General features: G+C 43.4%; 1 protein-coding gene across 4 annotated transcripts in view; it reads right to left on the reverse strand.

Annotated features, from left to right (window-relative positions):
* The window catches only part of DCUN1D2 (defective in cullin neddylation 1 domain containing 2), a 27802-nt gene continuing 2927 nt past the window's right edge, over positions 1 to 24875 (reverse strand). For 2 of the 4 annotated variants that reach the window (XM_083168718.1, XM_083168721.1), the window contains exons 2-7: positions 21178 to 21394; positions 18747 to 18915; positions 17554 to 17687; positions 16690 to 16772; positions 3251 to 3347; positions 1 to 895 (exon numbers count right to left, since the gene is read on the reverse strand). In XM_083168718.1, the coding sequence (XP_083024844.1) occupies positions 816 to 895; positions 3251 to 3347; positions 16690 to 16772; positions 17554 to 17687; positions 18747 to 18915; positions 21178 to 21394 (780 nt within the window). In that variant the 3' untranslated portion in view covers positions 1 to 815. Of the gene's footprint in view, positions 896 to 3250; positions 3348 to 16689; positions 16773 to 17553; positions 17688 to 18746; positions 18916 to 21177; positions 21597 to 24875 lie in introns of all 4 variants that reach the window. The other 2 variants (XM_083168720.1, XM_083168719.1) reach the window with 2 other exon arrangements.

The following is a 24875-nucleotide window of genomic DNA, read 5'->3' on the forward strand; positions in this document are numbered from 1 at the left end:
TTATGTTTAAAGAATATTTAATTAAATAAACAAAGAATAAAAAACAAGGCAAAGTTATACATTAAGGCTAAATGACACTATAATTTATATTTATTAAATGTACATAGTCACAATGAATCCCTGCCCATAAGAGCGTACAGTCTCATTTGTATACCTGGATTCTCAGGTAGAAGAGTTGAACCAAGATGACACAGAAGAACCGAGGCTGAATTATAGCTCAAGCCATCAAGCAGACTACTAGCTTCGTAAGAATCATTTGGGCTTACGACTACCATTTCCATAATTGTATCAAAGAGTTAGTGATAAAAAAAAACAAAAAACAAAACCCCCTCCAAAAAAAACACATGCCATAAGGTTCCATTAGAGATTTAATTTATAACACAAATACTGCTTTTTATATAGATACAATATAATACAGCTGTTCAGAAACTGCTGGTGTTTATTCTGGCTCATAAACTGAATGGCATGCTCTCTCGAGTTATTCTTCTTAGACTTCTTTAATAAAATGGCCTCTATTTAAACTGATCCAAAGTATAAAATCATGCAATCTCTACATCCTATATGATACAACCAATATAAGATATGAAGCCAGCGTCCTACAAACAGCCAGTTCTCCCACTGCCAGCCAGTGCGCCTTATTTTCGTCTTGTCCAAGAGCTGTCCGCCAGAATGTTCTAAGGCAGAAGTCAGACAGTGGCATTTTCCATGTCCATGTGCCCAGGCAACTCTGCCGCATACTCAGTAATTGGCCAAAACAGTGTTCATTATCTAATGAAATGGCAAAAGCATAACTAGTTCTTTTCAAAAGTCTATAGTTAAAGAGGTTTGCGCTTTCCACTTGTCACTAACGGTCTTGCATACTCCACAAAATCATCTATTAGAACAGGCCATGCTCCTGGAAGAAAAAGAAGGATTTAAAGTTTTACACACTAAAGTAAAATAGCCATTGTGAACAGGGGTGCTTCATAAAGTATTGAAAGACAATTCTGTGTATTTAATAAATCAAAATTCTAATGTTTTTACATCATCATAACGTCATTACCATAAAAACCATTAGGACAATGGACCAGATGCACGAAGCTTCAAAAGTGATAAAATGAAGTGATAAACATCCAACCAATCAGCTCCTGCCTGACATTTTTCAAACACAGCCTGTGACATGGCAGGTAGGAGGTGATTGGCTGGCTGTTTATCACTTTTGAAGCTTAGTGCATCTGGCCCAATGTAATAGATGCAGTTTCTCAGATTACAAATTCTACTATACAAACCATACAAGATGTGCTATGGCAGTGAAGCGTTATGAATGTCCAAAGTGCTCAACAAAATTTAGACTTCTCGTAGCATTGTCACATGACATATACATGCCTGAAAATTGGAATCATGGGAAATCAGGTTTGAGACATAAAAGTCATAACAAACCAGGTCAAGGATTCCAGTTTCTGATCCACAGAATATTTCACCATTACTAACAACAAAAACAGAAGAAAAACAAACAAACAAAAAAACAGGATTGGCCTTTCTGTAGAACAAGTCACTAACTAGTGCAACCTAGGCAGTGGTTATAAAAGTGTGATCATACTCCTCCTCTTCACTACCAGATACAGATGATCTCACAATTTAATGAGAACATATTTCATACTGGGATATGTATATAATAAAGAATAAAGACGGACATGCAAATTTAAAGCAGCAGGTGTATGCCTTCCCCGTGCAGGAGAAGAAAGATGTGTTGCAGATTGCATAAGTATAGTGGTGGGTGGATCCAGCATTTGGGTCCAAAATGCTATGTGACTATTTAAAGAAAGGCATTGACTATAGTGTAATACGCTTTGCTTCCTCTCCAGTGGCTCCATATCCACACTGGTTCCCATTCCCCTACAGATTCCTCTTCAAACTCCTCACATTCCGTAATTTTCCAAACCTCATGCACAAATCTAAAATTTAGTTTGTGCCACCTGCTTCACTGGTATGCTCTCCCAACCTCCATCAGGATCTCCCTGACCTTGCATAGCTTTAATCCCACCGGTTCATAACAGTGAATCCTTCCACCACATAACCCATACACTTGGTGGGTCACCTCACCCTCCCGTCCTAACCAGCTCTACCTCAGTTCCTGCTCTCAAGTCACTACTGACTTGCTCACACTTCAGGTCATCTGTCTCCACTTAGACTATAAGCTCATAGGAGCAATGTCCTCCTCCCTCCTGTTCACTCAGCTCTCTTCTACTGCACTTCTATTGCAGCTCTTACCTATGCACTGGCTGTTTTCCGGAATTCCGTCTGCTTGTGGTCGCTTACCTCTTGGCTCTTATACGGTTAGTGTTCCAGTTACTATAGGTGACCAGTTCCTACCTTTGCCTCTGACCTTGCTTACCATTATACTGTATGGAGGAGATCTGTGGTGCAAATTTTTGTGCGTATGCTTTGTCTACTGTAATGTTCTGTATTACTTTTTGCCTTATGTAAGGCATGGTGGAACACTTGTGATGCCATATAAATGTCTACTAATAATACTCAGAAACCGGATTTGGTATGAAATCCCGACGGTTAAAATCCCGAATGGGTCATAATACCGCCAAGGACAAAATCCCGACAGGGTCAAAATACCAACATATCAAATGTACAGGTGAAACAGTCAACATGACTTTCCGTCGACAGGTTGCGAGGTCGACATGGGTTTTTTCACTGTTTTTTGACCCGAACGTCGACACAGTCTACATGGACACAGTTGAAAGTGAACCGCAGCCCCTCGCATAGCTCGCAATGCTTCGGGCACGGTGCCTCGCTGCGTTCGGCACAATATTTTATTCTCCCACCACACCCTAGTGGATGGTAGGGCATGAAATACCGCCTGTCGGCACATGTCGGGTCAAAAAACAGTGAAAAAACCCATGTCGACCTTGCGACCTGTTGACGGAAAGTCATGTTGACTGTTTCACCTGTACATTCTATATGTCGCTATTTTGATCCTGTCGGGATTTTGTCCTTGTCGGTATTATGACCCATTCGGGATTTTGACCCTGTCGGGATTTTGACTGCATCCCCAGAAACCGGCTTAAATCTGCAGCTTGAATGTCTATTTATTTTTGAAGATTTATATTTATTATGGGGATTGTTGATCTATTTGACCAACAAAACTTCAATAACAAAAGCTCAATTTGCAGTGATACTTTATGCAAAAGTCAAGCTATCTATTAAACCGATGACTGCTGTTAGCAAAATAGCAGTAATGTGAAAGAAAAGACAATACCTTCTTCATCATAATTTGACATGTCATCTGCAATCACATTTCCAAAATCCAGTAAAAGGTTCCATGTGTCCTTTGGTATGGACCTCTTATGGTGCTCCTAAAATAATACCACAAAGACTGTATAAACAATCACAAATTTAAGCCTTATAACAAACTCACTAATATATATATATATATATATATATATAGCTGGGTTACGGCGGCTAAGTAAAAGCCAGGAGACTGGAGGTATACCTCCAGTCTCCTGGCTTTTATTTACTTGTTGTGACGAGTGGGGGGGGGGGGGGGGGGGGGGGGACGACACGCATAGTTTGGAACATACAGCCAGTACACCTGTCGGAGTGCCGCCCCACCGTATGTATATATATATACACACTACAAACGCTCCAGAAATCTGAGAGACACGTTAGTGAAATCCGATGCAGCACCCTTTAAGAATACCAGCAAAAGTAGACAACTAGGCTGTGTAAGTTGTTCATGTGTGACTTGCCAGTACCTCATCCCTGGCCCTGAGTTTAAACATCCTCTAACAGGAAAAACTTTATAAATTCGGCACACACTATCGTGTAATACCCAGTACACGTTATACCAAATAATATGCCCCTGCGGGCTGTCTTATATAGGCCAGACAGAACGCAGTTTCAAAGAACGGATGGCAGTGCACCGGTCAGCTATCAAGAAGGTGCTTGCTACCGGTGCCATCGAACAACCCGTTGCGCATCATTTTGCCAGCTGCAAACATAGTATCACCTCAATCAAATACCGGATGATTGACCATATTCCAGCATCTATGCGTGGAGGTGATAGAGGAGCGGCTTTACTCCGATGCGAAGCGAAATGGATTAGAAGACTTGGCACTGTGTCCCCCCATGGACTTAACGAGCATTCCAGGATTTTAGTTTTGACATAATTACTATTACATATATGCTTCTGTTGTTTCTCATAATCTGTCTGTATCTGCATTTGCACTGTTCCTATAATCATCTCCCTATTCTCTATTTATAATAGGACATTTCTATTTCCTTCTGTCTATACGTATGTGTTGTCTGTTCTATGTATGTACGTTCCCTTGGTGACGGGAACACTCCAATCTCTCTTCACGCTAGGACGGAGGTTGCCGCTGACGTCACAGATCTGCGTCACAAAGACGGCGTCGGGACGGCCTCCGGCTGGCGTGTCTTCCACCAGGTGCTGCTATAAAAGGTATGTGTTCTATTTTTCCCTTTGTGTTTAGCCTGATGACAACGCTATAGCGGCGTTGAAACGTTGCTGATTGCTAATAAACATGCTTCTACCAGCTTGAACCGTATACTTTGGAGTGCCGCACCCCACACTGCATACTATATGATTCTCTTCAGTTTTTAAAAATCATTTTTATTAGGTTTTTAAAACATTGGGGTGGGAATACATACATATATGAATTGCAAACGGGTAAAACAGAACACCAATGGGAAAAGTAAACAGAAGTCCAGCTACATAGGGGATGTGTGTCAAGAACCCCCTGAGACCCTGAGAGGGGGTTGGGATCATTTGGTCTAAAGCATGATGGTCGACAGTCATTAGGTCGACATTGTTCTAGGTTGAAAGGTCATTAGTTCGACAGGTCATTAGTTCGAAAATGTGTAGGTCGACATGGGGTTATTCACTGTTTTTTTTACCTGAATGTCAACACAGTCGACATGGAAGAAGTTTACAGTGCAACGCATGCGCTCGCTGCGCTCGGCACACTATTTTATTCTCCCACCACGCCCTAGTGGATGGCAGGGCATGGAATACCGCCTGTCGGCACATGTCGGCTCAAAAAACTTCAAAAAACCCCATGTCGAACTAGACACTGTCAAACTAATTACCTGTCAAACTAATGACCTTTCCCCATGTCGACCTAGACCCACGTAGTCCTTTTCCCATGTCGACCTTTTCCCATGTCGACCATCATGCTGTTGAACAAATGACCGCATCCCCTGCCAGGAACTCCTGCCAATCAGACCATTTCGGTAGGAGTGAGGAATTGGAAGGGGAGTATCGACTATATAAGGTTTCCATAGTATAATTGTGAGTAAGCTTAGCCGTAATCAAGTCCACTGGGGTTGGAGCAGGGTGCTTCCAAAACTGTGCTATGGCGGTTTTAGTGGCGATAAAAATATGAGTGATAAGGTATCTTTTATGAATAGGAATACATTCTGGGAAAATATGTAGGAGTGCGACAGGTGGGGACAAGGAGATATGGAAGCCAGTTGTCTTCAGTATGAGTCTTCAACACATCTCAGCTAGAGAGCGGAGATGTGGGCATGACCAAAAAATGTGGATAACATCACCCACCGATCCACAACTTCACCAGCACAAATTAAACTGTGCAGGCGAGAATTTATGTAATCTAGCAGGGGTTAGATACATGCGGTAGAATAGTTCATATACATTTCGACATGGGAAATACATTTGGACATTTTAAAGACAGATGAGAACAGGTTAGATCAGTGGTTCCCAAACTGTGTGCCTAGGCTCCCTGGGGTGCCTCAGGACAATTGCAGGGGTGCCTTGGGTTAGTGAACCAGGATCAATTCATGTTATTGATGGTCAATGTAACAGGCAAAGCCAGAGCTTGTGGCTGCCAACCATAATATATGTGGACAAACAGAAGCAAATCCTGTCCCTCACCAGAAAACTGTGACATATACACACAATGCACTTAATTTAATATTTTTTTCCCCTAAATTTCTCAGTAAGAAACATTTGGCCTAGGGGTGCCTTCAAAACATTTTGATGCTCTAGGGTGCCATGATTCAAAAAGTTTCGGAACTACTGGGTTAGACCATTCTTTAGCTTCTAAGCAAAAGTTTAGATCACGCTCCCAGTTTAAGTGCGGCTGTGTTTTATCGGGTTGCGTAGAGGTTACCAACAGGGAGTACCAAACGGAGATGGTAAGCAGATGAAAGGGGTGAAAGGATATGAGGGGGAACTTTATGGGAAGAGTCAGACAGGAGAGGGTATGACTGTACCCAGTGTCTAATTTATAAAAATCAGCAGCGGGGAGGGAGAAGGAAGCTTGTAATTGAGAGGGGTGCCGGACGGGTTCCCGACAGTCGGGATCCCGACAGTTATTTACTCGACGTCGGGATCCCGACTGTCAAAACGCAGACAGCCGGGTGCCCGAAGGCCACCTGCTATTTTCCCTCGTGGGGGTCCACGAACCCCATAGTGGGAGAATAGAATAGGTGGCTCGCTTAGCAAGCCACCGTGCCCACAAGGGGCTTTTTTGCGCTCTCCATGCTGTCTGTCGGGATCCCGACGTCGGGCTAATGACTGTAGGGATACCAACTGTCGGAGTCCCATACCACACCCATTGAGAGAAGAACATAAGAACAGCACCAGAATAAAGGTCACTGATCGTTTTAATGCCCTTGTTATACCATGGGGACAAGTTCAAATTGGGGATTAAGGAGGAAAGGCCTAGTAAAGTCAAATTAGGTGATGGCAGGTTTAACAACAGAAATCTAGAAAATTTGTCCCATGCTTTAAGAGTGTCCAATGAAGCTCTAGAAGCCTGTGCAAAAATGGTCTAGGTTTAGGTGGGCATCATATTAAGTCCAGCAGGGAAAGGGAGTTTAACATGCTCAATTACAGAACCACCCACGGTTTAAGGCTAGAGGGACCAAACCAGTCGCTAATTTGATTTATCAAGCATGCCAGCTGGTACAATACTAGATTAGGGTATGATAGACCACCAACTTCCTTAGACATCATGAGGTATTTTTTTGCAAGTTTGGGATTTGCATTGTTCCATACATATTTGTTAAGAGCAGCCTGGAATTTATTGAGCCAAAACGGTGGGAGGAGCTTGGGGATAGACCTTAAGAATTTTAGGGAGGATTGTCATTTTAACAGTACCCATCCAGGAAATCCCATGGGACAACCAGTCTTTGGTGAAGGCTGTTATTTGTTTCAAAAGGGGGCCATAGTTAATCTCAAGGAGAGTCTCTTCAGTAGCTGATAAGCAGATACCCAAATAACGTAGGGAACCGGTTTGACAACTATACTTATATTTGGATTGCAGGTGGAGTAAAGTTACAGGTAGCATATTCAGCGGTAGAACTTCTTTTTTGGCAGTGTTTAATTTATATAGGGAGGCCATTAAGTACGTTCAGGAGGATATTCTGTAACTCTGGGAGGGACATCACCAGATCGGTAAGAAAGAGCAGGACATCATCAGCAAACAGACACATTCTATGGCGAGAACCATTAATAATTGGGCCAGTGAGGAGGGGTGAGGTGCCTATGTGCTCAGCAAGGGGTTCTGTTGATAAGACAAGCACTAGCGGGGATAGGGGGCATCCTTGTCAAATTACTAATTTGGAATGGGGAGGACAAGAAGCCGTTACTAGAAACCTGGGCACTTGGGGATGAATAAAGTGAAAGAATAGCTTGGAGAAAACGTCCTGAAAAGCCATACTTGAGTAACACTGCCTTCATATAGCCCCAATGAATCCTGTCGAAGGCTTTTTCAGCATCTAGAGAAAGTGCTATCAGGGAGGAGTCGGAACGTATAGTGTTCTAAAATAACAGGAGCTCTCCGGGTGTTATCTGTGCCTTGACGGCCAGGGACAAAACCTACTTGGTCCGGGTGAATCAAACTAGGAAGCAGTGGGTTCAATCTGTTCACAATTAGCTTGGCATATACTTTAATGTCAGTGTTCAGCAGTGCTATGGGTCTGTAATTTTGGAGAAAAGTTGGATCTTTACCAGGTTTAATATGATAATACGGGCCTCAAGCATTTCTGGCGGAAAGGATCCTTATGTAGCACCAGAGTCATACACCTGTAAAAGGACCGGGATAAGGGTAGATTGAAAGGCAGTGTAAAAATTATTAGAGAAGCCATCTGGTCCTGGGGCCTTATCTTTTTTTTTTAATGATCTAATGGCAAGACGGATTTCTTCCTCCGACCAGAGGGTGTTGAGGGAATTTAGGGATTGGGCTGAAAGGGTAGGGAGGGATAATCCAGAAAGAAAGGCCGATATTAATTCTGGGGAATGGAAGTGCCATTAGCTAAATTATAAAGACGTGCATATTAGTCCGCAAAAGGTGTTGGAAATATGCAACAGGATTAGTAAATTTGGCACCAGCGCTGTTAAGCGCTTTAGTGGAAGGTCGTATTTCTTTGCCTTTCAGTTTTACTAGCCAGAAGTCGAGATGCCCTATTACCCTCTACATAAATTCTGAGTTTGGCAATAATTGCATTAACTTTACGCAGGGTATAGGTCTCCAATTCTGCTCTAAGTTTTAATATTTCCTGAAAAAGGGAGGAGTTATTGGGATCGGACTTGTGTTTAGTCCCCAGTAGGAGGATTCTAGCCTCTAAATATTTTTGTGTTGCAAATTCTTGATGCTTAAGTCTGGAGGCAATCTGGCGGATTACCGCCTGAAGAGCACACCAAAAGTTGATTGGTTAATTGGTTTATTATGTCGGAGGAAGTCACATAGGGAGGACTGAATGGCTTGAGTAGTTTCTACCGAAGATAATAAGAAATTATTAAATCTCCAAGGTCTAGGGGCTTGAATAGTATGGTTAAGGTCCCATGTAGCAACCAGAGGAGCGTGATCTGACCAGGTTATAGGAAGAATGTTAACTTTACGAATTTGCTGTAAGGACCATTTGTCAAGAAACATGTAGTCTATTCTCGAGTAGGAGTGCTGCTTGAAAGGTGTTTAAGCAGTTTTTAATTCCATATCATATCATATATGGGCCACCTCGTATAGATACTTTCTGACACTGGCCAAACAGTAAAAGGGTTAAAAAAGATAGTGGGCATGATCAGTGGCTATATACTTTTTCAAAAAAACACTTATTAGATGGTAATAACCACCCAGGCATAAAAGAATAAAGGGATACTAGGAAACCAATAATTAGTTATTGGATATCATTCATTCCTAGTATCGGATAAAAGCAATGCAAGGTGGCCTATATGTGGGATAAAATAAAAAGTGTAACATCAAATGGTAATAGCCACCCAGGTATATAATGAACAAGGGATACTGAGAAACCAACGAATAACTAATTATTTGGTACCTACCATTCCCAGTATCAGAAAGTATCTATACGAGGTGGCCCATATATGATATGGAATTAAAAACTGCTTAAACACCTTTCAAGCAGCACCAAATAGCCCCATAAGAGAGAGCTAAAGGTGCACGTAACCACATAATAGGTAAATTACTATCTAGAAGATATGAAGTTCTGACCAGGATACAGACATAACAGGCCCCCTGAGAGTGGGAATCAAAACCCCTAAAATAAGGACAATGAAAACATCCCCCTTTTTGACTAAGGAATTAAATCCAGAAAAACACAGCAGAACTAATTCACAGCATCGTTTGTAGCCAGCTTTAGGGGAACTTTTTATCCCTATAAAAATCACGTTTCTTTCTTTCGTGCTCATGCACGTCACAAATGTATGTTGCATGTTTATATGTCTAAAGTCCTTTTAATTCTTTAATAACTTCGCAAGTCTCAGAAGGAGATCACCCTGTGTGATTCTATATATAAAAAAAAGGGATTTTTGTAAGAACTTACCGTTCGAATCCCTTTCTCTGATATGGTCCTGGTGACACAGCTCAACACTGGGATGTAGGAGGGTCCGAAGGAGCCAGGCACCTATCCTAAAGCTTTAGAGGGTAGGCTCCTCCCCTACTGCATCCCTGGACTCTTCAGTTCATCTTTCAAAGCCACTGGAATACATTAACTCAGTACAAACGCCTGCACATATTATATGCACATTTTATAACAGAAAACTGTTAACTTTTAACCATTTTAACATGAACATCATGAAACTTCTGGCATACTTACTGAGCGTAAGGGAGGGATCGCTGTGTCACCAGGACCATATCAGAGAAAGGGATTCGAACGGTAAGTTCTTACAAAAATCCCTTTTTCTCTTTCAATGGTCCTGGTGACACAGCTCAACACTGGGACGTTCCAGAGCCGGTCCTTTGGGAGGGTACGCTCAGGTCTGCAGCTCTCAGCACTGCTCGCCCGAATGATGCGTCCTCCGACGCGAACTCATGGAATCTATAGAATTTGGCAAATGTGTGAACAGATGACCAAGTGGCAGCTCTGCAAACCTGCTCAGCTGTGGCCCCATGTCGAACCGCCCAAGAGGTGGCAACTGACCTGGTGGTATGCGCATTTATTTTGGCCGGTACTGGTCTACCCACTTTGGTGTATGCAAAGGCTATCACAGACCGCAACCACCTAGCAATAGTCTGCTTAGATGCAGGCCAACCAATCTTGTGTACGTCATACAATACCAACAAAGTGTCAGTCTTCCTGACACTCTTCACTCTGTCCACATATATGCGTAAGGCACGCACAACATCCAAAGTTCTCAACTTGTCCCTTTTCTTAGAACCCTCTGGGGGTTGAAACACAGGTAGAACTATCTCCTGATTTAAATGGAAGGTAGATACCACCTTCGGTAAAAACTGAGGCACTGTTCTTAAAACAGCCCTGTCATCATGAAAAATTAAGAAGGGAGGTTTACATGATAAAGCTCCCAATTCTGAAACTCTTTTAGCAGATGCTACTGCTAACAAAAACACTAGCTTCCACGTGAGAAACTTAAAGTCAGCCGACCTTAAAGGTTCAAAAGGTGCCTTTTGAAGGCATTCCAAAACCAGTGATAGATCCCAAGGTGCTACTGGTTGCTTGTATGGAGGTTTCAACCTGGATACTCCTTGTAAAAAGGTTTGAATTTCCGGCAAAATGGCTATCTTTTTCTGGAAATAGATGGACAAGGCCGAAATCTGCACCTTCAGTGACTGAAGGCTTAGGCCCGATGAAAAACCATCTTGTAAGAATTCCATCATTCTTGATAGCTTAAAATGAGATGTATGAGCCTTTCTTCTCTCACACCATCGAATGTAAGTCTTCCAGACTCTATAATAATTTGCCGAAGATACAGCTTTTCTGGCTTTTATCATAGTCTGTACTACTGCCTCAGAAAACCCTTTTCTTTTCAAAATGGTGGTTTCAATAGCCAGGCCGTCAAAATCAATCGATCTGAATCCAGGTGATTGAATGGGCCTTGTCTTAGAAGGTCTGGTCTCAGAGGTAGACGCCATGAGTCCACAGACAACCTCTGAAGCCTCGAGTACCAGGATCTCCTTGGCCAATCCGGGGCCACTAAGATCACTGGAACCTTCTGCCCCTGCATTTCTTCAGAAGTCTCGGTAACATTGGTACTGGTGGGAATGCATAAAGGAGATCTCCCTGCCAGTGAATAGTCATGGCATCCACTGCCTCCGCTAGTGGATCCCTTGTTCTGGCATAGAACCTGGGCACTTGACGGTTGATCCTGGATGCCATCAGGTCCACATCCGGAGTTCCCCACATCGAAGTGATTTGGTGAAACACCTGAGGGTGTAAGCTCCATTCCCCTTCCTTGATCTCCTCCCTGCTCAGGAAGTCGGCTTCTATATTCTCTATTCCTGGGATGAATATAGCCGATACAGCTGGAACATTCTGTTCCGCCCATAGGAAGATTCTGGACACCTCCCACATGGCCAATTTGCTGCGTGTACCTCCCTGGTGATTCAGATACGCCACAGCTGTGGCATTGTCGGTCTGAATCCTCAAAGGGAGGTTCTGTAACCTGTCTCCCGCCAAGGAAATGACTTTCCAGACAGCTCTCAGCTCCAAGATGTTGATTGGTAACGCTGATTCCTCTGCCGTCCACAGGCCCTGAAGCCTGAGATCCAGGACTATTGCCCCCCAGCCCCTGAGACTGGCGTCGGTAGTTACTATCAACCAGTCCCAGGTCTGTAATGACCGACCCCACTGAAGGGAATCTACTTCTGTCCACCATTTCAAGGATTCTCGGGTGTCCGAAGACAGCACTATCATCTCGGATTTCATGGTCAAAGTGTCTCCTGACCAAGCTGACAAAATGTTCCATTGGAACCTCCGAGAGTGGAACCTGGCAAATTGAAGCGTCTCGAATGACGCCACCATCTTCCCCAGGAGCTTGAGGCACCTCCATACTGAAATGCTCTGAGCCCTGAGAATCTCCTGGACTAGGGTGACCAGATCCCTGGCCTTTACCTCCGGGAGGAATACCCGATGAAGATGGGTGTCCAGTATGACTCCCAAGAATTGGAGCCTTTGTGACGGTACCAACTGAGATTTTTGCAAATTTAAAATCCAGCCGTGAGCCTGCAAAAAACTGATGGCCTCTGCCAAGTGACTCTGCAGCATGGCTGCTGACTCTGCTTTGAACAGGAGATCGTCCAAATAGGGTATTACTGTGATTCCCCTGAGCCTCAGCACCGCCGCCATTACTGACATTATCTTTGTGAATACCCTTGGCGCGGTTGCTAGCCCAAAGGGTAACGCCCGGAATTGTAAATGCAGGTCTCCTATGGCAAACCTCAACAAGGTCTGATGCTCCGGGTGTATAGGAACGTGCAAATATGCGTCCTGGACATCCATGGACGCCAAAAATTCTCCCTGGTCCAGACTCAGGAGTACTGACCGTAGAGACTCCATTTTGAAATGGTCTACCCATAAATGAACATTTAGAGACTTCAAATTTAGTATTGGTCTGAAAGACCCGTCTGGTTTGGGCACCAGGAACAGCGTGGAGTAAAAGCCTTTCTTCCACTCTGTCTTGGGGACTAGTGTCACCACCCCTTTTTCCAAAAGGGAGTGCGCTGCTCTCACAAGAGCTGTACGCAGCCGTGCCTCCTTTGGTAAGGATGTGGGAATGAACCTCTTCGGAGGTGGCCCTCTGAAAGGGATTTTGTAACCCTGTGTTATGATGTCTAGCACCCAGGCATCCTGGTCTAGAGAAGCCCAAGCGTCCCTGAATAGTGTGAGACGCCCGCCCACTTTTGTCACTGTCGGGCAAAGCCCCTGACAGTCATGCAGAGGGTTTATCCTCTCCTTTATTGGCAGGCTTCTTGTGAAAAGAGCCAAATTTTGACTTTTGTGTCTTGCCTCTAGAGGGCTGAAACCTTCCCCTGAAAGACTGTCCTCGAAAGGACGCACCACCTCTAGGGGAGGGCCGAAAGGACGGCTTAAAAGCAGAAAATCTGGATGTCTGCTTTGCTGAGGAGGCCGGCAGGAATGTACTTTTGCCGCCTGTGGCCTGTTTTATAATCTCCTCTAATTCGGTACCAAAGAGTACCTTTCCTTTGAAGGCTAATGTTTCCAGAGCCTTCTTGGACTCATTGTCTGCTTCCCAGGCTTTAAGCCAAAGCACTCTCCTGGCATTAATGGAGACTGTGGACACTCGGGTTGCCATTTTAATAGCTTCCTCCTCTGCTTCAACTGCATATTCTGCTGCTGCCTTAATCTTTTCTGCAAGCAGTAATGCACTCGGGTCAGCCTGTAGCATGGTGCATAATTCACCAGCCCACTCTATCATGGCCTTAGAAACCCAGGCTGAAGCAATAAGGGGTCGTAAGGTAAACCCCACCCCTTCAAAGATAGCCTTGAGGTTTCCCTCCAGCTTTTTATCCACAGAATCTTTAAAAGCTGCACCGCCCTGTACTGGTAATACAGTAGCCTTGGACAAACGTGCCACTGAAGCGTCCACAACTGGGACCCTTTCCCAGAGCTCCGCATGAGACTCTGGCATGGGGTACAGATTTAGGAATCGTTTTGGCATCTGAAGCCTCTTATCAGGAGTTTTCCAAGCCCCTTCTAACAATTCCTGTAACCCCTCATCTGAAGGAAAAGTAACAGCCTCCTTCCGCTGTCGCTTAAAAACACCTTTAACAGGAGTCTTATCCTCCACAGTCAGCTTTAAAGCCTGCTTCACAGCTACAATGAGATCCTCTATACCAGCAGCAGAGTTCTCTTCCAAATCATCACCCTGATCCCAGGGGATGTCAGTATACTCTCCTTCCTCTTCATCTACCACAGTAGTTAAAGCATAAGACCTTCTAGGGGTCCCTGCCACATTTTCATCCATTTTGTCCAGCATTTCACTGAACCTGTTAATCCCTTTTGCAGTATCCTGCATCACCTGGATAAGTGCAGGATCTGCCTGGGTAAGAGGCAAGGAGCCAGACGACTGCTGAGATGATGGCATAGGTCTCTGTGATTCTACCAGCCCATCACTCTGCCTGTCCAAAAGCTGCACCAAAGCGTTTACTGACCTGCCTAGGGCCCTGGCCCACGCAGGTTCCATATGCTCTGCCCTATGGGGATCACTGCCCATGGGTCTCACATCAGCGCAAGTAATACATAAGCCCCCCTTGTCTGCTCAGGGACAAACTTTTGTGTGCAAACATTGCACGCGCTCAGTGCATTAAGGGCTCCCTCCCCCAAAACCACAGCCTGATGCTCAGACATGATGCAAGTGATAAATGTATATCTATCAGTATACACAGTGCAAACAATGTACAAGCGTTTATACAGAGGCAATGCACCCAATCACTTATCTGTCTGTTGGTTTCAACTGCGGGGAAGCGATGCCCAGGAAATCCAAGTCACTCTGCCAGGATCAGTAAGCCAGCTCAGCTCCGCTGCAAGCGTTCTGAAAGGCGCCAAAGTCAGAGTGAAGGAAGAGACCACAGGTCCCTGCTGCTGCGGGGTCCGTGACCTTTTGGCGCCAACCACCCCCAGCAAGCCGCTCCTTAGGTAGGATTTCCTAGTTCCAGTGTCTCCCCCTCAAATGGGGATCACTTGGAACATGCCTGTCACAACGCTGCTGTCCTCTCATCTAGGAGCTCAGCGTGTAAGCTCCGCATAAAATGGCCGCCGCCATCACGGAGCGCCTGTCCCCCATGATCCCCACCTAAACGTGGAGCCGGTTTCAGGGTACTCCGGAGCCCAGGCAGCCTTTTAGAAAAGGCTATAAGCGCTGCACAGGGGGACCAGACAGTGTCTCCCTTGTGCACAGTGAGCTGACAGGACGCGCTTCTGTCAGCTCCTGCTGCGCAAGCAGTGTGAGGATTCACTATGAGAATCCTCACACTGTGCCTACCTAGCTAGGGTGAAAGTTAATAAAACAATAAAAATCCCCTAACTACTCTAATTCTTCGGCTGCTCCTGCAGCCCTTTAGAATAGCACCCACTCCAGTGGGCACCTAACACAAACTGAAGAGTCCAGGGATGCAGTAGGGGAGGAGCCTACCCTCTAAAGCTTTAGGATAGGTGCCTGGCTCCTTCGGACCCTCCTACATCCCAGTGTTGAGCTGTGTCACCAGGACCATTGAAAGAGAAATCTACACAGGAAGCCGGTCTCCCTTCTTTTTAGTTCAAAATATCAATAAAAGTTAAATTTTAGAATATCTTGGGGTAATTTACTCTCCCCCAAAAAACTTTTGGTCTCTTCTTCGGTGTGCATCCACAGCGCAATCCTTTTTCTTTCTTGCTCCTATGTCCACTATATTGCCTGGATAGCACCCATCGCCATAAATCCACAAAAAAGGCGTCTCATTTACCTCCCTAAAAATGACTTTTGGGACATTTGTCTATATCGGACAAAACGTGTGCGGACCCTGAACATCCCTTCTTCCCCCCAAAACTCCATTAGCAAAGAAACCTGTTGGGTAATTATGGTCAGATAAGGACGGGGGTGAGGAGGCGCACTCACACTCAATATACCAAGCACTGCTAATCAGATAAACTATATTGAGCTCTGTAATCTAGCGGCCAAAGATCACACACCAACGAGCTCCCAGATGACCTAGTCTCTGGTGGGTGCCTAACACTAAAAGTCAAGTCTGGGGTGCAGAACCCCACCAAGCTGGTAAAGGCCATCCACCCCAAGGCATCACACTAGTGAGAGGCCAGAGTGTTCGTAAATGTTAAAAATAAATGAAACCATATGAGCTATGCGTAAATAAGTATTGCTTAATTGAAAGGCACAAATTAGATTACTAAAAGTGTTACATTGTGGTAAAAACATAATGTGCTACACAGAGTCTGACAACATGATGCTCCAAAGCAGCCAGGTCACACCAACTAAGGAAGCACCATAGCCCGAACTCTGGTTGGTGGGCTAGTATTTTTGGTACTTGTGTAGTTTCAAGGCGCCAGCATGGCGCCGTGCTACTTCCGGGTTCTACGCTCGCCACAAACTATCTAAAATAAACTAACTTAACTCCATGCCAACATGGATAGTTCATACCCCCACTATCCATGTTAGCATGGAGTTGATTTTAGATAGCGTGGCAAGCCACCGAGCCCGCAGCGTGGGCGAGCAAGCGAGCCCCGAAGGGGACTCAAGACGCACGGCGCCATGAAACTACACAAGTACCGTATTTTTTGACCAAAAAATATGCCAAGCACCTCTATTTTGCTCTATGTTAGAGTACATTATAATTAATCTGGTCTGCAACAAATGTTTAGGTACGCGTTTGACATCAAATTAATATCCACATGAATGATTAGACCCAGCATCGAATTTCCTCCACCAACAGTACCAATGATACTTACCAACAGAAACTTATTCCAAAGATCTAAAAATTTGAATCTTCCCGACAATACTAAATTCCAGTATGCAATTGCCATATCCAAATCTGAAAAACACATAAAGAAATATTTTAAGTTACTTGGCACCAAACTGCTTAAGGCCTTTTTACTATGATCCCCAGCAATTTGTACTTATAAGATAAGTCAGTCATAAAGAGAAACCTGAAATTTATGGCTGTTTGAATCAGAGACTTGAACCTTTATTTTTTACATTACTTGGATGGATTCTATAAGCCCGCAATCCGAAAAGCTGTCCAGCAGTTAATGTATTCTTTATTATATAGGAACGTTTAAAAATCCCTCTGCAGTGATTACTGTCCCTGGCTGCAGATCTCTTCTGCAGCTGTGGGAAACCAGAAATAAAAGAACACTTTCAACACAATGTACGTATGTAAAAAGTTCCCTTTTGAGATGTAAATCGAGTGACTATGACGTTATCATCCCTTATTTGTTATATTACTTAGCACACAGTCACTGCAGTGAGACTTTTTGAACTCCCTGTATTTGGAAAGCCATATTGGGTGAAATGTAATAGGGTGAGAGAATCAGAAAGTGAGAGATTTGGTAAGAAATCTCTTTTTTTTTTTTTATTAAAGCAGCAATCATTTACACAGCAAAATCAGACTGGTTTTGCAGTATAAGATAAGGGATTGCCGTTTTAACAGGGAGAAAAAAAAAACGTGAGATTTCTTACCAAATCTCTAAATCTATTACATTTCACCAAGTGTCTCTTTCTTGAAATATTCTGTACAAATCTCTACATGTATAGGTCTGATCCCATTTCAATGTAGATAACAAGATTTTTTTTAAAGAAATACCCATACATACCTAGCCCTTTTTGTCCTGGATTTTTTGCAAAATTAAATGTAAACTGATAGAAGTCTTTAAATTTAAGAGGATCTTTGAGCTCTTGTTCTAGCCGAGGCAGCTGGGCCCTTAATTTGTCTGTGCTGTCACACCTGCTAACAAGAACATAAATCAGGAACATACAGACATTATAGGTGATGGTGTGGCAGCACCAAATCTAAACATTCGGCAAGATGTAAAAACAGTATTCAATGTCCAGTTAATATTCTATCAACCTTACTTACACCTACGATACTACTTTAAATGTGAAGAAACAAGCATATAAACCCACGTATAACATTTCGCTCAAAGTTTACATTTGAATAAATACTGACAAAACCAATCATACCTGTTTAATGACTAAATGGAAGTTATTCTAGGAGACATACACACACACACACACACACACACACACACACACACACACACACACACACACACACACACACCTTGTAACAAAGACAGTGCTCAACAAAAATCTAAAATATGTAAAAGAGGTGTGTTGCGTACATACTTATGACCAGACTTCATAGTACAGGGAGTTTGTAAAGTCCCTTATGCAGTAGGCAGTCAGAGAGGAAAAACACTCAAGAGGTTGATACTGTTAAATGTAAATGGTGTGATGAGCCAACGCTGCGGCATTTCAACACAGGTAAATATGCCCAATGCTCCTTTGAAGGGTCTTTAAGCAAGGAACAACGATCAATTGGTTTTACACCTACAGTATATTTACATTATTATCATGAAAAGGTATCATTTTCTATGAAGTTTCTTCCATCCAACCCAATTCTTTCACTCCTTCCGACATGCTTAGGATTTCTGATCATTTCAACTCCTCTGAGTGCAATGTGACTAGTATTTACCAGATGGCTGTGCTAATTACTATGATATGCAATACATGTATATATTTGTGTGTAAACTAGCAATTCCTATACAAATTCAAAACTCAAGTCCCTCACAGATATATAAAGTGTTGTATATCAATCTGCACAGGACCTGGCACACCGATAAGGATGGTTTAACGTGACTGCATCAACAGTGTATGAGGACACATCTGTACTATAACATTAGGAAATAGTTAATCACTTATGAGCAGTTTGTGGTACTTGAGAACCTTTGATTTTAAAACATAATTCCTTAATGGAGTAAGGACGCAGCACCACTTCTATACATACCCAAGTTCAGTCATCCCGTCCACAAACTCCTTTTTACTGAATTCACATTGTGTTGCAGCTCTGAATTTCCATGCGATTACCAATACACTAGTACTGGCTGGATCCAAGTGTAAGTCATCACAGAATAATTGAATTCCATCTATACCTATTTTATTTTCATCTTGAGGGTCTGAATTTGTTAAAGCGAGAAAGAAAAGAGGAAAAATTTTCAAAGAAAACTCGGAAAAAGTGACAATTTAAATAAATACTGAATGCCTTTCCACAGGTAAGTAGTGTTTTGGGTTGGAGATTTAGTATATTTAATTCAGTGTCATATAACATTTCATATGTACTGTAAATCACATAAAATAAATTGTTCCTAGACCACAAGACTAGATACTGGTTCGGTGTGAAACCATAAAAGAACATAAAAGGTTAATGAGGCACCCATATATGGAAAGCCAATATCCAAAAGGTTTGCTCTCTGACGGTTAATGTACACACATATTTCATGCACAAAATAAAAAATGTTGCATTGAGTAACCTTGGGGGGGGGGGGGTTTATTCGATCTTGGCCGATATTTCTGCTGGCGCAAATAGCATTCGCCGCCTATTCAATGCTGCCTTTTTCCAACAGCATTGAAAGCAGAGTCCGAGAAAACAGCGACTTTAAAACAAGTTGATTGAATCTGTTTGGTCGGAAACGGCTGCGGGTTGTCGAATTCACAGCAGTGAATTATTAATCCACAGCCATTATAAATGTCACGCCCACTTTCCAACACTCGATAGCCGGAGCACTGAACTCATTGAACGGAGCATGGAATTTTATTTATGGGAGTCTCAATCTGTACAGAACACTGTATACGTTTCCAAACTATTTCCTGACCGTTGCAATCACATATATAATAGTAATCCCCATTTACTGATATCAGTAACACAACGGTGGCAACTTGCTGTTGGAATGGAGTCTAAACAATGGGAATGGTATCCTCACTCACCAAAGAGTCACAGATTTTTGTATGAAGCCCTATAGGGTTTAGAATGGAGGGGGTGAGGTCTCCAGAGCCACCCGTTCCTCACACTTAGGGGTGTGCCCCGAATTAACAGACATGGTGGTGAAGTTCCCCAAGCTCTCCCTTCCCTATGAAAAGATGCCATACACATCATGGCATCTATTCACTGGTGGTGATCACACCACCACAACTTTTGCCACCCACCAGACACGGCAACATGCAGGTAGTGACGAAATAGGATAGTTTGTTTCAGCAGGGTGCTGCCATGGAGGCAGGGTGCATTTTATCATTTTAAAACCAGGCAGGGTGAGACAATAAAGCTATTTTTTTTTATATTTTAAGCCCCCCCCCCCCCCCCCATACACTGCGATTTGGGCCAATTTCACTCGTTCAAGACAGATTGGGCCGAGAAAACGGTTCAAATCGGATGCGTTTGACGTCTAATTGGATCCGGCGTGCTGTGCGCCTCAGACCCGAGTCAGAAGTTGGACCAGCATGGACCCCCTCTTGGCATAGGGGTCGCATGCGATACATTACATGTGAAAAGACCGCATGAGATCCTGCCAGGCGGGAAGGTCCTGGCTCGAGGTGGATTAAATGATTTAGCTTAATATTTCAGATAAAATTGAAATAAATAATTATACATAACGCTTACAATTTACACCCTTGACTATTTAACCACTTCGTTGGTATGCCTGAAAATTTGGAAACATTTCCGGGCATGCAGTGATATGTTGGTGCGTGCCAGTGGTGCCCCACAATCTAGCAGCAACCCCCCGCCGATCACTCCTTCCTCTCCGTGCGGAACTTCAGGGCTGCTCGGGAGCACTCAGGTATTCAGGCGCCTGAACACCCAAGGGCATCTGACAGCCTCCCCTTTAGCAGCCCCAGGAGAGCAGGGGCTGCTGCAGAAATCATTGACTGCAGCAGCTGCCCTTCAGTGGTGAGTATTTCTGGGGCAGGACAAACCTACTCTGGTAGGTTTGCCCTGCCCCAGGAAAACTCACCACTCAAGGGGTTAAAATCACTACTTTCATAGATAAAACTGTTTTATACAACATTAATTAGATTTACTTTTAACACACGCTTATGGTTTTTATATGCAGCTTAGTAAATAGTTTACATATAATCCAATTAGGTATGAGCCACTCGCACCTGCAAATAAGTGTTACCGCTGGACTCGCAGCGGAAATGTGCAAGACCGGCACCAGAAGGGCCAGAGAGTGGTGTGAGTTCAGGTGCCATTGCTGGGGTTTACACGGAGATGCAGCAGCAGTTACAACCGCTCATGAATTTCTTGCACCGAATTGGATTCCGACAAAATTAGCTTTAATCATGGAGCTCAAACTCATTCAACCTACATATAGGTGACCCTGCATACGGACAATACAGAACACAAAACAAGAGCCATACTGACAGAGTTAAAAGTTGTTCCTTACCTTTGTAACGGTTATACAATTGCTCTAGTTTCTTTTTATCGACTGTACTTTTCATTGATTCTTTGCAGTACAAGGTTGTGTTCTGGAAGTAGTTGTCTGTGGCCAGTTCTAATTTCCAGTCATTCTGTGTTAAACAGTATATTGCAGTCCTTTCCCCAGCCTGGGTAAATACCATAAACTGGCGCACCTTGTCCTTCTGAGACGATTTAAGTTTGTGCTTTGGGATGCAAAAGAAGCAGCAGAAGTTGTTTCAGCATTGTACTTATGCTTATTTTATTCATTACAAAGACTTAGGTCTCTCGATGTGCGCATGCTTCATTTCAGCATTATGCGTCATATCAGCATAAGACGACAAAGCTTTGTTCTTCTGAGATTAAAATGCCTTATCTGCAAACTCAAAGGACAGCATCTATATATCGCTATTAAAAACAAACCAGAATTCGGTAAAACATTGAACTAAAATGAAAGTTATTATCATCAAGTAGTAGAACAGATCTCAACTGTTGAAGGCTAACATTCAGAACAGTTCAACTTTTTGCTTTTTAGTTAACCAATCACAAAGACCGACACTTCTGTCCCACCCAAGTTGTGCTGTATTGCAGAATGGTAATTGAAGCATCAATTTATAGGGCAGTAGGCATCACTGATTTATAAAGACAATTAGCAGATTATAGAGTGTTAACCGAAAATGTATGCAAGCAAAGGATGAATCATGCACTGTTCTAGCACAACCCTCATTGTCCTTCATTTTCTGTTACTACTCATGCATAGAGATTTCCTGTTAAACTAGAACCGCTTTTACCAATCAAAATCCTTTATTGTAAAGGGTCAGATTACATAATTCTCTGTGCAAGGTAATATGAAAAAGACCATGTTAATTAGTAATTCCAGTCAGAAACTAAATTGTAACAATTTTCACCCACTGAGACAAGAATGCAAAGTCTCTTCTGCTGGCACTTGAAAGGACATCATCTCCAAGTGCTGGGAAATCAGGCCGATCGGGATAGTAGGATGTGGCCTTGGTGACATTATGTCAAATCCCCTCTTTTATAGTGTTCCAGCACTATGGCAGCTGCTGGGCTGCCTCCAGTGCACATGGAATGGACAGCATGCTCACAGCCTCCAGTCCCCTTCAGCGCCACCGCTGCTCAGTCTAACCCCCAACCTCCCATGGAACATTGCAGTTGTGAGGTATCGGCTTTCCCCAAGCTATAAACAGGGCCTCGGTTACTCGTTTATATTGAAGCCTTACCCAGGCCCCAGACTGGGTTGTTCAATGTGCTTCCATGTGCAAAAACTAAAGATTTTTTAAGGCAGTGGAAAAGGTGTATGAACCATCTTGTTACAGGGACTTAGCACATGTTGAAAACTGAAGTAATTGCATACCTCCCAACTTCTTAAGCAGGGATATAGGGATACTCGCGTGGCCTATGCAAATTAGTCTCTATTGTGACATGCCCCCATTTCTCACCCTCTGCGATGCTTAATAGACGCTATTCACTTCAGGCTGGGAGGACTCCCAACTGTCCCCCCCATCCACACAATCCCATCAGCCACCTGATTTTTGTATAGGTCTGTATGAGAAGCAGGGGGCTTAAAACACTCCTGCAAACAGTGGAGAGGTCGTGGTTTATTTGCTGTTCAAGATTTAAACTGCCTGAACTCCATCTCCTATAGAGAATGTACATATGGAGCCATTTCCAACACAATGCATATTGTGTGTGTGTGTGTGTGTTGGGGGGGGGGGGGGGGGCGGTTATGTCAACCTAAACGCAATTAGTTGATCTTCCTTTAATTGTAAGCAGAGACAGACGGTAGTTTGGGGCGTTCTGTGAGAGTGAATTGCAATATAGGGCAGATATTAGATATGCTGTACATGTTTTACACATTGGACTTTCACAAAACATCTAATGAATTGGAGCAGTAGCCATAAAGAGCAATGATTCCCAAAGATAACTGCATAAGTTAGTACATACCCGTGTGCATGCAGTGAACACAAACATGTCTGAGTTTTAAAAATAAAAGAAAGCATTATGTTCTACACATTGCAGCTTTCATTTAGAAAAACCTTCAACTGTGTGTTGGTGTATGTACTGACAAAACATATTACAGTTTGCTTTCAAATATGCTTGTGTAGCTGAGCTATATAGTCTATGAAAGACTATATGCAAAGTACTGGAGGAAAAATGATAGGCAATAATTTTCCAGAAAATGTTAATCTTTACTATATTGGGGGAGGATCCATTTTTGAAATGTATCTAAAAATGGACATTGGCTAAATACAGTCATTCATCGGGAGGGGTGTGATTGAGGTTCTGCACTATACTTAACAATTTTACCTTATAATAAGGAGTTTCCTTTGGCTGTACAGTGCTTATTTATTGGGGGAGGCAATTGATTGATCTGGTAGCTAAACCCAGTCTGTGTAGGAGAAACAAGCGCATAAGTAAAAAAAAAAAAACACTGGATGGTCACCCTCAATCTCCCATCCCTTTAAAGGAGAGAATGGGGTGCATAGACATTTGAAACACCCCTAAGGATGTCAATAGGATTAGAGTTTTCCCGAATGTAGGATCAATTTTGTCCAGATTACACATGTCAAAAGAGGGGGGGGGGCAAATGACATCACTGAATGATATAATGCAGTATTTTAGCCGAAGGTTGTTAGTTTCATCCTAGTAAAGGAGGCAGGGATGGGTTTACAGAGGACACGTGTAGAGGGCAGAGAAGGCCAAGAAAAAGCTTATCACTTATAAGACCATATCAGAAGAGGACTGGAACCGAGAATTAGGAGCACTGTCGGAACTACTGAAGTAGTAATAAGTAAGCTAGGAATGTACGGTACTGTAAATGCAAAGGAGTGTCAAGGGGAAGAAGGTGACAAAACAAGGAAAAGGAGTGTGCCATTTGGCTAATACCCATTTCCATCTGCAAGCCGGGTCGCACCCGGGACTTTGTACCCGGCTACAGCCTGGGTGCGACCCAGCTTGCAAACCAATTCACACTAGAGTCCCCACCTGGCATAATGCCGGGCGGGTGACGTCATCAGAAGGTGGGGTCGGGGAGGCGCTGGGAGATGAAAGCATCTCCCAGCCAATGTTCCCTCTAATTTTAGGAAAGCTGTGTGCGGCAAAAGATTTTGGCTGTGCAACTTTGGAAGGAAATTTTAATTTTTGTGCGTCACTTCTATATAATTGGAAAATTACGTTGAGCATTACGTTCAGCATTTGTGTTAACTTTACTTCAAAATGATATTAAACATTTAAACATTCAAAACACAGCACATGATGTGATGTAATGTAATGGGTGAAACACACATTAATTGAGTGCACAACTGCAAAAAGGGACAACTGCTGCTTTGTGCGCTCTATTGTCATGTCTGTGCGCACACTCGTCGAGTTGTGTGCGCGCGCGGAACACTGCTCCCAGCGCCTGCTTTGGCACTGTAGAGAACAGGACCCGGGTTGCATCGACCCTGGTTACACTACACAATGACCCAGGTTGAACCAGTGTTCAACCCTGGTTGCTATCTGGGTAGAAATACAAGGTCTCACGACCTGGGTTATTTCTACAGGGAGCGTTTCCACCTGCCTAAAAACTCACGGGTTTTGCACGCTTCTGTGCAAAAACCCGGGCTAGTGGAAACAGGGGTATCAAAGATGACCAGTCACTCTAGTGAGGTATTTTTAAGTGGAGTG

Source organism: Crinia signifera, chromosome 2 (genome assembly GCF_055691185.1).
Source record: "Crinia signifera chromosome 2, ASM5569118v1, whole genome shotgun sequence".
Classification (NCBI taxonomy): domain Eukaryota; kingdom Metazoa; phylum Chordata; class Amphibia; order Anura; family Myobatrachidae; genus Crinia; species Crinia signifera.